This window comes from Galleria mellonella, unplaced genomic scaffold (assembly GCF_026898425.1).
Source record: "Galleria mellonella isolate WM207_F2 unplaced genomic scaffold, CSIRO_AGI_GalMel_v1 utg312, whole genome shotgun sequence".
Taxonomy (NCBI): domain Eukaryota; kingdom Metazoa; phylum Arthropoda; class Insecta; order Lepidoptera; family Pyralidae; genus Galleria; species Galleria mellonella.
In genome coordinates, this window is record NW_026442074.1 from 9,950,260 (window position 1) to 9,964,988 (window position 14,729).

Here is a 14,729-nt window from a genome sequence, read left to right on the forward strand (position 1 = left end):
GATTCTTGTTTTGTATGTAGTTTTTATCATTAATTCTTTTTTGTATTAAAAATCAACCTATTCTTTTTCACCTCTGTGAATGTTGAGTACAACTATAATTGGATAGCAAACTTATAATGCTATTGTTGTATTCTATTGTTAAAAGTTTTGTTTGTAATATGTTGTTGTACCACATGCATGATCTGCGTGAAAGATTTATTAAAATTATAGGAAATTATCTCTTATAGGGACTTAGCGAGAAGAAAACCTTTTCACCAGAGGGAGACTTTGTACAAAAGTCGTTTGCTTGGGCAACTCTGTCCATTTCGTGTTTCTACCGTGAAGCAGTTGTGTCTGCATGGCTGTGTTTCGATTTGAAGGTTCGGATGTGGCAGTGAATTTACAGGGTAAAGAGGCATAACACCTGAGTCCTAAGGAATGGCAACGCATGGGGGGTATCATGGGCGAAACAGTATACTCTGTTATGTCCAGGTACTGCTGATGTCTATAGGCGACGGTTACCACTTTCCATCAGATGGGCCGTCAGCTTGTTTGCCATTCTAAGATGCATAAAACTTTGCCCAGCTGTGAGTAACATAGATTAATAACTGACTGTTACTGTTCACGTGGTAAATTGAATAGAGTAACTGTTAAGATTTTTGCGGGTTCTTCTCAACAGATAACAACATAGCGAACCCGACAGTAAAATCATGTAAATGACGATTTAAAAGAGCTTGTAAACAAGTACATTCGAATAAAGATTATCTATATGTATAGTACTTAGTACTACAACCTTTTTCTTACTGTTATGGTATATTTTGTTTACTTTTATTATCTTCGATAAAGACTTTGCACATTGTGTCAATAATAGAACTGGAAACATGTTTAAATTTTTAAATTTTAACTTTAATTTAAAAATTCATTAAGATATAATGCATAAAGTGGTCCTTTGAGCCGGATACAGGAATGCTTTCTGTAAACAATCAATTCGTTTTACTACCCAAAATACCTACATTTTATCTGTTGTTACTTATTTAACTTTAACGCCAAGCGTTTAAATATTTGACAAAACTGCAAACATAATAATGATAATTTTCGTAGGTAAATAAAAAACTTCATTACATCAATTTGTTAAAAAAAATAAGTGCATTCAATATTTTAAACGTTTATTCTGTTTTTATACAATTTTTTGTACTACAATACATTATAGTTTTTATAATAAGTACTTAATTACAATATATCTCTTTTTGTTTGGAATAATTACAAAATACTTATCTTCTATAGTGTTTTTCTATCACAAAAAAATACAATAAGGTACTTAACTATATTTATACAATATTTACTCTGTGTAAATATTTCTAAAGTGCCGTTTATGAGTTATCTATAAATATTATACAATAAAATCTAAACAATTAAATACTAAATTAATAGCATTTATTTTACATATATTAAGTACAATATGCATGACTTTAAAAACAATAAGTTTACATACTGTAAATAATTTTTAATACTAAATCGTTACAAGACGCAGTAAAACTTTTATGATGGGAAGTGGTAAACGTCGCCTATAGCGTGATCATCACCATAGATTAAAGTTTACAGATAACACAGCCATACCTGTAATATTCTATAAATTTTTGAAGCGTTATTAATACCCAATAATTTTAATATCAATTAATACCTATTTTTGAAGAAAATTTTTGTTTGTCGGAATAGCCCATTGGGTAAAATAAAAAATGCTATAATTTTAGTAAATACCTAAGTAACCAAGGGTAAATACTAAATATGTAACAAGGATAAATACTCTATATTTATGTACATGAATGCATTATAATAAATATATAAATCATGAAGAAGAGAAATACTATATACTTGAATACCATTGTAATGAATTCTGGGTGTATTAATCACTGACTTCAACCTTATCTTTCATCCCTCATTGATGTCCCACTAGTGAATATTAATAAACTCGGGCAAAATTATCATTCTGTTTTATTCATATAAAAAAAATATGTACGAGAAAGAATGTGGTATTTTAAGTCTAAGAGTATTTTAATTCGCATTTTCACCACTCACAAACTCCTGGGATGTATTTTTCAATCAGACCTTCATAATAAGGCCAGAGCGCTTCGATGTCAGGTACGTTTTCACATTTTGTGTAAAGATCATATTTGCTGAAAGTAAAAATAAATTGTAAAAGAAATTATTAAAAAACTGACATATCCGAGCCATGCAAGTATGGCTTCGTTCACTACTGAACGTAGCCTAACCCATAAGGGACGAATAAAGCTAGGTTTAGAAAAGTGGCCTCTCAGAACCCATTGACCCCATTATATATTACTAGCTGACTCGGCAAATGTTGTTTTACCATATACATTATTTCGAGAATTATACATGAAAATTTATCGTACTACAATTATTCGATTGCCATATTGCAACCCTATTGCGGAATATAAAAATCGCTATTAAAAACAGGGGTTGATCATAAAAGGGCGAAAACTTCAAGTTGTATGTATTTATCAACGCTAAATCATAATAAAATAAAAATATAAAACATTTGTCAAAAAATTAAATCAAATATTTAGGAGTGGATCACCCTTATCATTGAGGTGTACGAAAAATAGATGTTGGCCGATTCTCAGACCTACTCGGTATGCATATAAAACTTTATAAAAATCGGTGAAACCGTTTCGGAGGAGTTTGGTAACAAACACCGCGACACGAGAATTTTATATATTAGATTTTTATTTTCATACCTTAAAAATTATTTTTCATAAAAAAGAATTTCTCTATTCCAGTGTTTTATTATGAGCGTTAATTTAATTAAAGAAGTCGCAACAACTTCACAGAGTTTCTTTAAATCTACAGCTAATTAAGCATGATGCCTAGTATTTTGAGGACGGGGAAAAAGCCGTGACTACATTTTTTAAATTTATGTTCTATAAATTTAAATTAATATTTAATTTAAGATTGTGTTTTATAAAAAAACTAACTTTGTGGCAAAATCGGTTATTTTGATTACAAGACTAAACTATTGAATTGATTTTAATAAAATTTCCGTAGGATTAACCTGATCTAATAAAAAAAAATCAAATTGGTTTATAAACAGTTATAACTGACAGAGTTATAAGTTTACAGACATAAAATAGGTATACAATAGAATTGAGAACCTCTTTTTTTGCAGTCGGTTAAAATTGTAATTGTTCATACAATAATTTTAATAAAAGATACGATTTTTTCAATATGGGTTATAGATGCTGTCACACAGAATACGTAGTGTTGGCGATATTTATTTAAATCACCAATATAAATTAAAAATTATAGTATCTCTAATGATCGCCACAATAAGCAAATCTGTTCTTTTTCTCATTTAGGAAAAAAATAAAATGTTTAATATAATAATAATAAACTCTTTATTGCGCACAGTAGAGATGTACACAAGGAGTATTTATACAGAATGTGCATATACAAAAGGCGGCCTTATCGCTAAAAGCAATCTCTTACAGACAACCTGGCATAAAGAATGGATAAGCATCTCTAATGATCGCCACAATAAGCAAATCTGTTCTTTTTCTTATTTAGGAAAAAAATAAAAATGTTATCATCGCATTTAATACTCACTTAAACTCTAACACTAGTTTGAGAATTTCCTCATCTTTATCATTGGTGAGGTGGCGGTAGTCTCCGCCTGAATGCCACGGGTAGAAAGAATGGTACCTGCCACCACAAATATTATAGTTAGTAACAAAACAAAATGTCATTTAGTTGACGCTAGAATTTATATAATTCGTCTGTGTAAACACTATTGAATAATATCTAGGAATACTTAAATATTTATAAAAATTTATTACATGATTAATGTTGGTTGTACAATGTATTATATGATACATTATACAACCAACATTAAGAACTTACAAATAAAAAATTATAAAATAGACAATCACGTATACAAAAAAGTGTAAAGAAAATTCTGTCTGTACATGGTATCGTTGAGATTTTTTTTTTATAATACTAAAAATGAATATCACTGACGGCCCACATGATGAAAAGCAGTAACCGCCACCTATAGACATGAACAGCATCGTGGATATTACGTCTAGATTAAATTCCTATATTGTATTAAATATTTATTCATTCATTCATTTCAGTCATTATTCGTCCATAATTTCGACATAAGCCTCCCCCTTAGTCTGTCATAAAGGACGGTCCTGAGCCACCTACATCCACTGACTCACTACAATGCATTTTAAGTATTATTATATATTAATTAATATTATTAGTATTATATTAAGTAGTATTAAAAAGCTACTTCCAGAAGAAGACAGTAACATTATTGTTTAATCTTGAAGACATAGATATTCCAAGTAAACGGTTATAATTTTACCTGATCATGTAACGTCCACTTTCTGGTATTTTAGATTTGTTGTGAAGCAGAAACTGGTACAGGTATTCATCGTGGCTCCACGACATCAGCAGCTTATCAAGACCGCAGTGCGGCTGGTATATACCATATTTCGTGCTGAAGGAAATATATTTTACATTTAATTCGTCAAGACTAAATTCAATAGGATTCCAACATGCAAATCCTAATTCTGAAGTTTAACGTGCTTTAAATCATTCTTACATTTTTTTAACAATTACAAACAAGCGAGGGGAAGGGGTTGTTAGTAATGAGCTCTAATAGCCCTTGGAGACCATCATGGTTAATCCATGTCGAATTTAACATGGTGGACCAACTGACCTGCATTCATTCTCACCTGTTATCTTTCACTGGTGCCCCGTTAGTGTATACCGATAGCGCGGGCGGGGTTACCATTCCATTTTCACCCACTAAAAAAATTAAATTGCAAACAAGCTTATTAGCTATCCGCTTACTTTCTTTCTAAAAGTGGTAATCGTTACACATAGATATAAACAGCACCGTGGGCATCACGGAATACGTGGTGATGACCATGGTACCCCTCATTCATTGCCATTCCTAAGGACTATTACGCGTTAACCCTGTATTTTTACTGCCATATCCCACTCTTCAAATTTAAACATAGCAAAGCAACACTGCTGTTGCAGACGATTTTTGTACAATGTCTCCTTCTAATACTTACTTGTACTTAGGATTATAAGTATCAGGGTTGTCTTTGAAACTCTCGGGTCCATACACGATGGAGTCCGCCCACTGGCAACCCACGGGGAAGGTGTCACCTACCACACACCATTGGGGCTCGCCATAGAATGCCATCACCTGTCAAAGATTAATAATCCCATTATATAATCTAAGACTAAGCCAAAACTGTATCCGAATGGAATTTTCATTATAGAACTAAACGTAAAAGAGGTAAACAATAAAAAGTCAGATAACATCAAAAATTTTCTTAAGGTTCGGTATAAAAGAAAGAGTAAAAGACAGACACAAATAAGAAACTCCAGAGATTCTCCAAAAACTGACAAACTGGAGGTCGATTTAACAGAATATATCCAATATCTACATACGTATGTAATGGAAAATTAATAAACTCACTGAGTTTTTGTCGTTTCCTACAATTATTTCGACTTCATCCGGAAGTCTTCTTCAGGGGCGTTTGGCGCTTCAGAGCGTCTTGCCTCTCTCCGATAAAAAAATATTGGATAAAAAATGACCATAAGTTTTAAAAAAGACTATTATACTAAATTTGGATATAGTCTTTTAACATCCAGTCTATATAGCTGATACTCATATAGACTTAAATAATCTTAAAACACTTGATTATTAAGCTTTATTTAGAAGGTTTACTAATTATTGCTAATAATGAAGCTGCTTCAATCTGATGCATGCGATTGCGAGTCTGAACCTAAAATATATGAGGTTCACATGCTCACCTTGCCCAAATCATGTATGAGACCAGTTAAGTGGAACCAGTCGTCATCTGGATGGTCTTGTCTGATCCTTTCCGCTGTCTGAAAGGCGTGCACAATGTTCGGTAGGTCGGTGTCCGGGTCTGACTCGTCCACCAGCTCGTTCAACTTGATCAGGGCATCTTTTATTGTCGATTTGAAGTGGTTGAACTTGAGCCATTTTTCCCGCTTTTCTAATCAACATTAAGGAAATTGTAAATACATAGGTACTGATGAACTTTGCTGCTGTGAAATCAGAGGGCTTACCAAGAAATGTTTTCCGAAATTTTGGAGCCAAAAGAAACACAAATTTGATGTTAAAATTATATAATAATGGAAATATTAAAAATGTTAAAATATTTTACTTTATACTTTGGATTTTTATGATAGATATGATGTATGACGATTGAAATGTTAAACTCCATTTATTGGCCCGATTTTGGTACAAACAAAAACACGAAATTGAGTCCGAAATTTCGGAATTTCATTTCATGGTAGACCCGCTGTATTTTTTATAACAGCACGACATGTAACCATACTATCTGGAGTGAACACAGAATTCATAAATATAATCAACCGAAAGCGATATTTTCTACCAGAGGTTTCCGGCATAGAATGGGCCACCCCATCCTTTCCCGTGGGTGTAGTAAGAGGTGATTAAAAGAACTAAACAAACGAGGAATTTACAGCAATGTTTTTTTTTTATACAACTTAAAATGGCAAACAAGCTGACGGCCCTCTTGATGCAATGTGGTAACCGTCGCCTATAGACATGAGCAATACCATGGACATAACAGAGTATACTGTTGCGCCCATGATACCCCTCATGCGTTGCCATTCCTGAGGATTCAGATGTTATTCCTCTGTACCCTGTAAATTCACGCCATATCCCACTCTTCAAACCGAAACACAGCCATGCAAACACAACTATTTCACGATAGAAACACGAATGGGACAGAGGTATCCAAGCAATCGACTTTTGTACAAAGTCTCCCTCTTCTTAATATGCTAAGTGTTTTCGTAATATGCTTAAGTAAAAATCTTCTTTTTTAAACCAATTAAAAATAGATATGTAATTTTGATATAGAGACAAAATACAAGTATACGAGAGCACGTGCTATTAATTTGAGTGGGACGCAGTGACCCGGGCACTTGACCGTGGGTCCCCATCAATGAATTCAGTGTATGCTAAATCATACTAAAATAAACACAACAGCTATTATTAGTATCGTTTATATAAATGGTCATTGTATTCACGTGATGACAATTTAGAAATGAAACTAGAAGTGATTGATTAATAATAAACTTATTCGATATGTATTTATAGTTCTGTATCAATTTATAGACATATTAATTTGAATGTTTATAGATAGCATAGTTTAGGTAAAACTATTATATTTTAAATAATAGCAATTTTTTTTATCTGGTCCCTGATATTGATGCTTTTTACTTTTATAATTTTTTCATGATCTCGGTATAGAATAGGCCACCCATTCCTTTCCCGTGGGTGTCGTAAGAGACGACTAAGGAGAACGAGGAATGGACAGCAACGTCCCTCTTAAAACAATTCTAAAGCCAATCGGCCTGCCAAGCGTGGCAATTACTGGCAAAACTCCCCTAGTGGTAGGTTTATGTTTAGCAGTGTACAGTTAAAAGAAACTCAGTGACCCCGCCCGCCCACACATCATCTGGCGGGTAAGAGATTTCCATGTTGTTGTTGTTGTCAGTTATGGTAAAAGCTGATATGATTATGATGTCTATAGGGGACAGTTACTACTTTCCAACGTGTAGGCCGTCGGCTTGTTTGTATTAGGTATAATAATAATAAATATATAATTTATTTGCTGAAACATTTTACATATTTACACGGTATACAGATGGTAGTCATAATATGTTAGGAACAGGCGTGTTTTGCCAAAACAATGGCATGCAAAATTTTAATATTATTGGTATTTTTTTTTTAAATACTAATGACAAAATATTATGTATGTGCTTATAAAATGGAATTATTTTTTAGTCCAACAAGTCCTTAATTGAGTAATAACGCTTGTCCAAAAGCCATTTGTACAGTGTGCTCTTAAATTGTCTCAGTGTCTTTATATCTATAATATTTTCTGGTATATTATTAAAAATTCGTATACACATATTATAACTATTTTTTTGACAAATCGTAGTCCTAGGAATGCTATTTAATATTAGCCTATTTGGATTTCTTCTATTTCGCGGACTGCTGCAATGAAAAGCTCTTTGGCAGTAATAAAGTATATAGACACAAAAAAATTATATACAAGATAACTTGTCTGTCTTACTGGGAAAAATACCTTATATCTACGTTAATCATCCTGGTTAACTCTTACGTTTAACTAAATCAACGGTGACATTGGTGTGCATCAAGTAATACGTCCTCCTCACTCTCTCCTTGATCGGGTCTGAATCATCGATTGTGTAGTCACGGAACGCATCTATTGGTTTATCGCTGAACACTGGCTCTGGACGCAGGAGCTGGGACGGATCGATCATGGAAATGGGGCTGTTCTGTTGGTCATATACAAACCATATATGAAATCACAAGAACAAATTCCAAATTACACAGTCTGGTATTTAAGATGGTTTATGTTCCCGTGTGGGCCCGGCATAGAATAGGCCACCTATTTCTTTCCTGTGGGTGTCGTAAGAGGCGACTAAAGGAATAATGGATGAAGGATGAGCAGCAACTTCTCCCTAAAAACATCACCAAAAGCCTAATTGCGGTTGCCAATCCGCCTGCCAAACGTGATAACTACTGGCAAAGCCCCCCTATATGGGGGGGGGGGGGGCTTATGTTCAGCAGTGGACAGTTAAAAGCTGATATGACAATGATCATGATCTGTTGTTAAAAATCTATTTATTTATTAATTTATTTATTTATTTATTCTTTATTGTACACAAAAAATTACAACATATAATATATATATATAAATAAAGATGTACAACAGGCGAGCTTAACTCTGTAAGAGATCTCTTCCAGCAAACCCTGAGTGGAAAGGAGCATTAATTATTGTTATATTAAGTAATTATGTACCATAGTTAATAATAATTGTACGCCTTATGATGTTGAAAGTTCATGTTCAGTACATTTCTACAACATTAAACTTATAACTACACCTATGTTTATGCAAATAAATGATTGATTGATTGAGATTTACTCAACAAGGCAGACTTATTAGTAGTATTTTTTTTTATACAACTTAGAATGGCAAAAAAGCTGACGGCCCACCTGATGGAAAGTGGTAACCGTCGCCTATAGACATGAGCAGTACCATGGAAATAACAGAGTATACTGTTACGCCCATGATACCCCCCATGCGTTGCCATTCCTGAGGACTCGGGTGTTATTCCTCTGTACCCAGTAAATTCACGCCATATCCCACCCTTCAAACCGAAACACAGCCATGCAAACACAACTGTTTCACGGTTAAAACACGAATGGGACAGAGGTTCCCAAGCTAACGACTTTTGTACAAAGTATTATCATTTCTTATGATAACAGAAATTATAAGAATCAATAAATACTTACGGATTTAGTAGGCGCCATCTTGTATCGACTTCTTAACTTTTCAATACCGCATTCAGTAGAAAAATAGTTTATATAACTGTAATTAAGGTGTTTTATACCTCAACGCATCTCGCGAACTGTCTCATTTGATAACACCTTATTCGTACATTGATAATAGTAATCCTGCAATGGAAACATCTACTTAAGTAGGTACTGTCATCAAACCATAACAATACACATAATACATTAGTAATAAAAGATTTCCTTGGCAAAAATACCACCACCAACAATAATACCTACAACAATAACACCGGACGGTGTTCTCTACCAGTCAACCATTGGGTAAAGAAATAAGTAGGCGATGCATTATTGAATAGAGGACAAATAAAGCAATACATATATATTAAATAAATAAATATATACATACAATAAATACGTACATAAATAAATACGTAAATTATTATTATATATTTTTTTTTATTTTATTAAAGTTAACAAACAGTAATACAATATATAATTATAATAAGATTACATTTAAATGTGATTAATAGTACTACCAACAACGTTAACTACAGATTGCTATATAAAGAAAGAAAGTATATAAACATGCAAATATTGCCTAGAAGTGGAGCCGACCATTATATCTATTAATTAAGTTAAATTATAAATAACATTGACACAACTACATCACCGGTACAAATTATGCAAAACAACCAACAAAAAAAAAGTTATTTAACTATACACATGTATAAAACAATTAAATAAAACAACTGTAATAGGAGAGAATGCTATATAATATTAAGTCCGCCTTTTGTACGAGACATTTTTTTTTTGTAATGTGGTCAATAAAGTATAAATAAATAAATAAATAGTAATCTATGACTCAAACATTTAGTATATAAAACAAAAACTTTTTATATGTGTAACCATGATTGACAGTAAGAAAGCCTGAATTTGAATACAATATTGCAAACACCACCAGAGGGAGACTTTGTACAAAAGTCGATTGCTTGGGTACCTCTGTCCCATTCGTGTTTCAACTGTGAAGCAGGTGTGTTTGCATGGCTGTGTTTCGGTTTGAAGGGTGGGATATGGCGTGAATTTACTGGGTACAGAGAAATAACACCTGAGTCGTCAGGAATTGGAACGCATGGAGGGTATTATGGGCGAAACAGTATACTCTGTTATGTCTATAGTTCTGCTCATGTCTATAAGCGACGGTTACCACTTTCCATCATAAAAAAAAATGTTAAGCACCATTTACTGAGCCAATTTTGGCATGAACAAAAACACGAAATTATTCTGATAATTCGGAATTTCATTTCATGGTAGACTCCCGGGTCAGTTTTTTTACACGAGTGATAATGGAATGGTAACCCTGTCTGCGCTATCGGTATATACGGGCAGGACACCAGTGAGCGACAATAGATGAGTATGGAAAAGATCAGTTGGCCCATGTGAGAATTCATAAAGAATTAATCAAGGTAGTTTCCAGGGGAAAGTAGAGATAGAGGGGAAAGTAAAGTAGAGAACGCGTAGAGGTCGACCTGACACGGTATATTGCTAGCAATGGGGATGTTAGATCCCCAATACTAACAATCCCTGGGGGGAAAGGAATTGTTAGTAATGGAGACTGAGAATCCCATTGCTAGCAATATACCCAACCAGGTCGACCTTCTCGCGGTTCCCCCTGGAAACTATCATGGTTAATTCCTGATGAATTGATCATGATGGGCTAACTGGCCTGTTTTCATTCTCATCTATCACCCTTCACTGGTGCTCCGCCAGCGTATCCCGTTAGCGCAGGCGGGGTTACCATTCCATTTTCACCCATCAAAAAAAAACTAACAATCCCTCTCCCTCTGATCCAGGTCAGTTGATTAATTCACTAAGAATTAACCACAATGGTTTCCACGAGGATCGTATGGAAACCAATGTAATAGGCGAGGCATATTTCAATGTGTACCAGCATCTCTATTTTCAACAATTCTTTCATCTAGATAAGGAGGAATAGGTATTTGATATACATGTACATTCCTATCACATACCCAATTGCAGAATACTCTATTAGCAAAAGAATATTTAAAAACCTTGTTATGTGTTTAATTATTAAACTACCTATTAAATAATAAACGTTGAACGAAACTACCATATCAAAATAAGATATAAGCATCTTATTTGCTATATAAAATAATATATAAAATAGATAAGATTATGGAAGCAGTAAGGTAAGTATAATAAAACCCAACCGCAATATTGTTGTTGACATTATAATGCCGGTACTTTGATATTAATGTTAAAGTACGTAATGTCTCGATAGACAGCCGATAGTGATATTGTTAAAACGTGGAATTATTTAAAACAAGATAACACGTCAATTTTTTTTTTATACAACTTAGAATGACAAACAACCTGACGGCCCACCTGATGGAAAGTGGTAACCGTCGCCTATAAACATGAGCAGTACCATGGACATAACAGAGTATACTGTTTCGTCCATAATAACCCCCATGCGTTGCCATCCCTAAGGAATCAGGTGTTATTCCTCTGTACCCAGTAAATTCACGCCATATCCCACCCTTCAAACCGAAACACAGCCATGCAGACACAACTGCTTCACGGTAGAAACACGAATGGGACAGAGATACCCAAGCAATCGACTTTTGTACAAAGTCTCCCTCTGGTGATAATTGTGTGAGTGATCTGGTGAAAATAGGTAATTCAATTCATTCCAATCATTTATTCCATTTTCATGTTGTAACAATAAAGATTTTAAGCATTGGAGGTACGAACATGAACCCTGGAAGGACACAGCAATCGTATTAATAAATATTACACAAAATACCCAGCTTCGTTCGTAACTCAGGATGACTGAATGTTAATGAAACTCCAACGGTGGGTGTTTATTTTTTTTTATCATTTATGTTATCTCGCTTTTTCTTTTGTATATGTATGTTGTAATTTGTGTGCTGTAAGTAATGCATCTCAATCAATCTTTATTTTTGATGGATGATAAGCAAGGAATGGTAAGCCTATGCTATCATTATATATATATATATATATATATATACATATATATAAATATATATATATATACCCATTTATATATATATATATATATATATATATATATATATATATATATATATATATATATTATATATATATATATATATATATATATATATATATATATATATATACCCATATATTTATATATATATATATATACATATATATATATATATATATATATATATACATATATATATATATATATATATATATATATATATAAATATATGGGCCGATCTCGGTATGAACAAAACACGAAATTGAGTCCGAAATTTCGGAATTTCATTTTATAGTAGCTCGCCAGGACTACATCAATCTTCTGAGCACGTTCAATTAAATAAATGCCTGATGTTGTCCAGACACGTGCTAGCGTATTATTGGAACACGAGTTTCGTCTACACTCACGCCCATTATAACGCTCGGAGATTGATCACTGACTCAATGATAGGGAAGGTCATGGAGCCTCCTCTACTGATAGTCAGTCCTCCGCATAAAATGTTGGTAAGTCTGTGAGATTTTCAATAGGTGCCAACTTCTATCCAACATTGGTGAACCCTTTCAAATTCCGAGTCCTTAGAAAAGCTGATGTTCCCAATATATAAAAGAAATCATTTTATAAACTGTTTTTTAACTTCAAAACTTAAAAATTTACCAAAATTAGATAGAAACAACACTTGTCGAAAGTTACCCGTCTGCTATTGATATACATACCTATTTAGGATTATTTTCTAGGGGAGCCTGGCTTCTTAAAAAAGGCACAATAGTATTCTTAGACATGTTTTTGCGAAGCGTCTCGCGCATCATGTGGTGCATGTCGGACAATTCTGGGGTTGATTACGCCCTTTCTTAACCCCCTCCGTCCCTCTTAAATACGCTGTTGCCCATCTTTGTTCTATTTCGACGAATATTTTCACCGATAGTTTTCTCATATCTAAGTACAGACTTCAAATCAAAGGGAGAAAGGGGTTGTTAGTAATGGAGACTGGGAATCCCATTGCTAGCAATATACCCAACCAGGTCGACCTCCTCACGGTTCCCCCTGGAAACTATCATGGTTAATTCCTGATGAATTCATCATGATGAGCTAACTGGCCTGTTTTCATTCTCATCGATCACCCTTCACTGGTGCTCCGACAGCGTATCCCGCTAACGCAGGCGGGGTTACTATTCCATTTTCACCCATAAAAAAGACCTCAAATCAAAGGAAGCTCTGAATCAAATATTCTACCCATCTCATAAGGTTTTTTATGGATTATAAAATAGTGCACCCGCTTATTGTAATAATAAATAATGATAGGGCAGTAGAGGACGGAATGATGAGAATGAAGTCATGTTGACCCATCGTGACAAATTCATTAGCAACCACATAGGGGTCGATATGGCAAAGTTAATGAAAATGACTCAAATGAATATTTACATTAAGTAGGTATATACATATACATAAATATATTGATAAATAATGATTTAAAAGTGCTTGTAAATAAAGTCTATTTGAATAAAAATTATTTTAATTTGTACCTTCTATTTGTTGAATACTCATTTATTATTATAATATTTTATGCAGTTACAAAATTTGATTTCATCTATTCTTGTGTCACAGTTCACTTGCAACAGATAAACAGACAACTAAAGAATCGGACAACAACTGAATTAAATCGCACGCCTCATCGTCCTTTCAAGGCGATCACCATGTACGTCATCAGCTATTTGTCCAGTTGTCTTGGTTGATTGAATTAAAGACGAAATAAAAGAAATATCGACCAATAACTCCGGACGAATAAGTAGTACATTGAACCGATGAAACAAATATATTTATGCAGCATAGAACGACAAGTGTGGTCCCGGCATAGAATACTCTTCATTCCATCCCATTCTCGTGGGTATCTTAAGAGACGACTTAAGGAACTTAATGACAGAGTGATGAGCAGCAGCGTCCCTGTCAAAACATCTCTAGAAACCGAACTGCGGTTGCCAACCTGTCTGCAGTGTGGCAGCTATTGGTAAACCTTTTATGGGGAAGCCTTATGTCCAGCAGTGGACAGTTAAAGGTTGATATGACGATGATGATAGAAAGACAAGTTGACGGTCCACTAGATGAAGAGTGGTAACCGTCAACTATAAACGTGATAACAGTCTACGAAGGAGGCTATGTTAGTGTACTTCATAGTTTGCAGCCGACATCAAAAAGAAGGGGATTCTCAATTGGGTTGTATTTCTTTTATGTTTATTACCTTATAACTCCGTCCACTTTCACCAGAAGTAGACTTTGTAC

The 14,729-nt window shown here is 33.8% G+C and overlaps 1 protein-coding gene across 2 annotated transcripts; it reads right to left on the reverse strand.

Annotated features, from left to right (window-relative positions):
* Positions 1-1,128: 1,128 nt before the first annotated feature.
* LOC113520203 (inositol oxygenase-like) lies at positions 1,129-14,103 on the reverse strand. Of its 2 annotated transcripts, none has more exons than XM_052896036.1 (8): positions 13,976-14,103; positions 9,404-9,565; positions 8,205-8,382; positions 5,833-6,041; positions 5,082-5,218; positions 4,364-4,498; positions 3,601-3,696; positions 1,129-2,153 (listed from the first exon to the last, which is right to left on the reverse strand). In XM_052896036.1, the coding sequence occupies exons 2-8, from the start codon at positions 9,419-9,421 to the stop codon at positions 2,045-2,047; spliced, it is 882 nt and encodes a 293-aa protein (XP_052751996.1). In that variant the 5' UTR covers positions 9,422-9,565; positions 13,976-14,103; the 3' UTR covers positions 1,129-2,044. The 2 variants fall into 2 exon arrangements, with proteins under 2 accessions (XP_052751996.1, XP_052751997.1); XM_052896037.1 differs by lacking the exon at positions 13,976-14,103 and adding an exon at positions 13,169-13,291.
* Between the last annotated feature and the right edge of the window lie 626 nt (positions 14,104-14,729).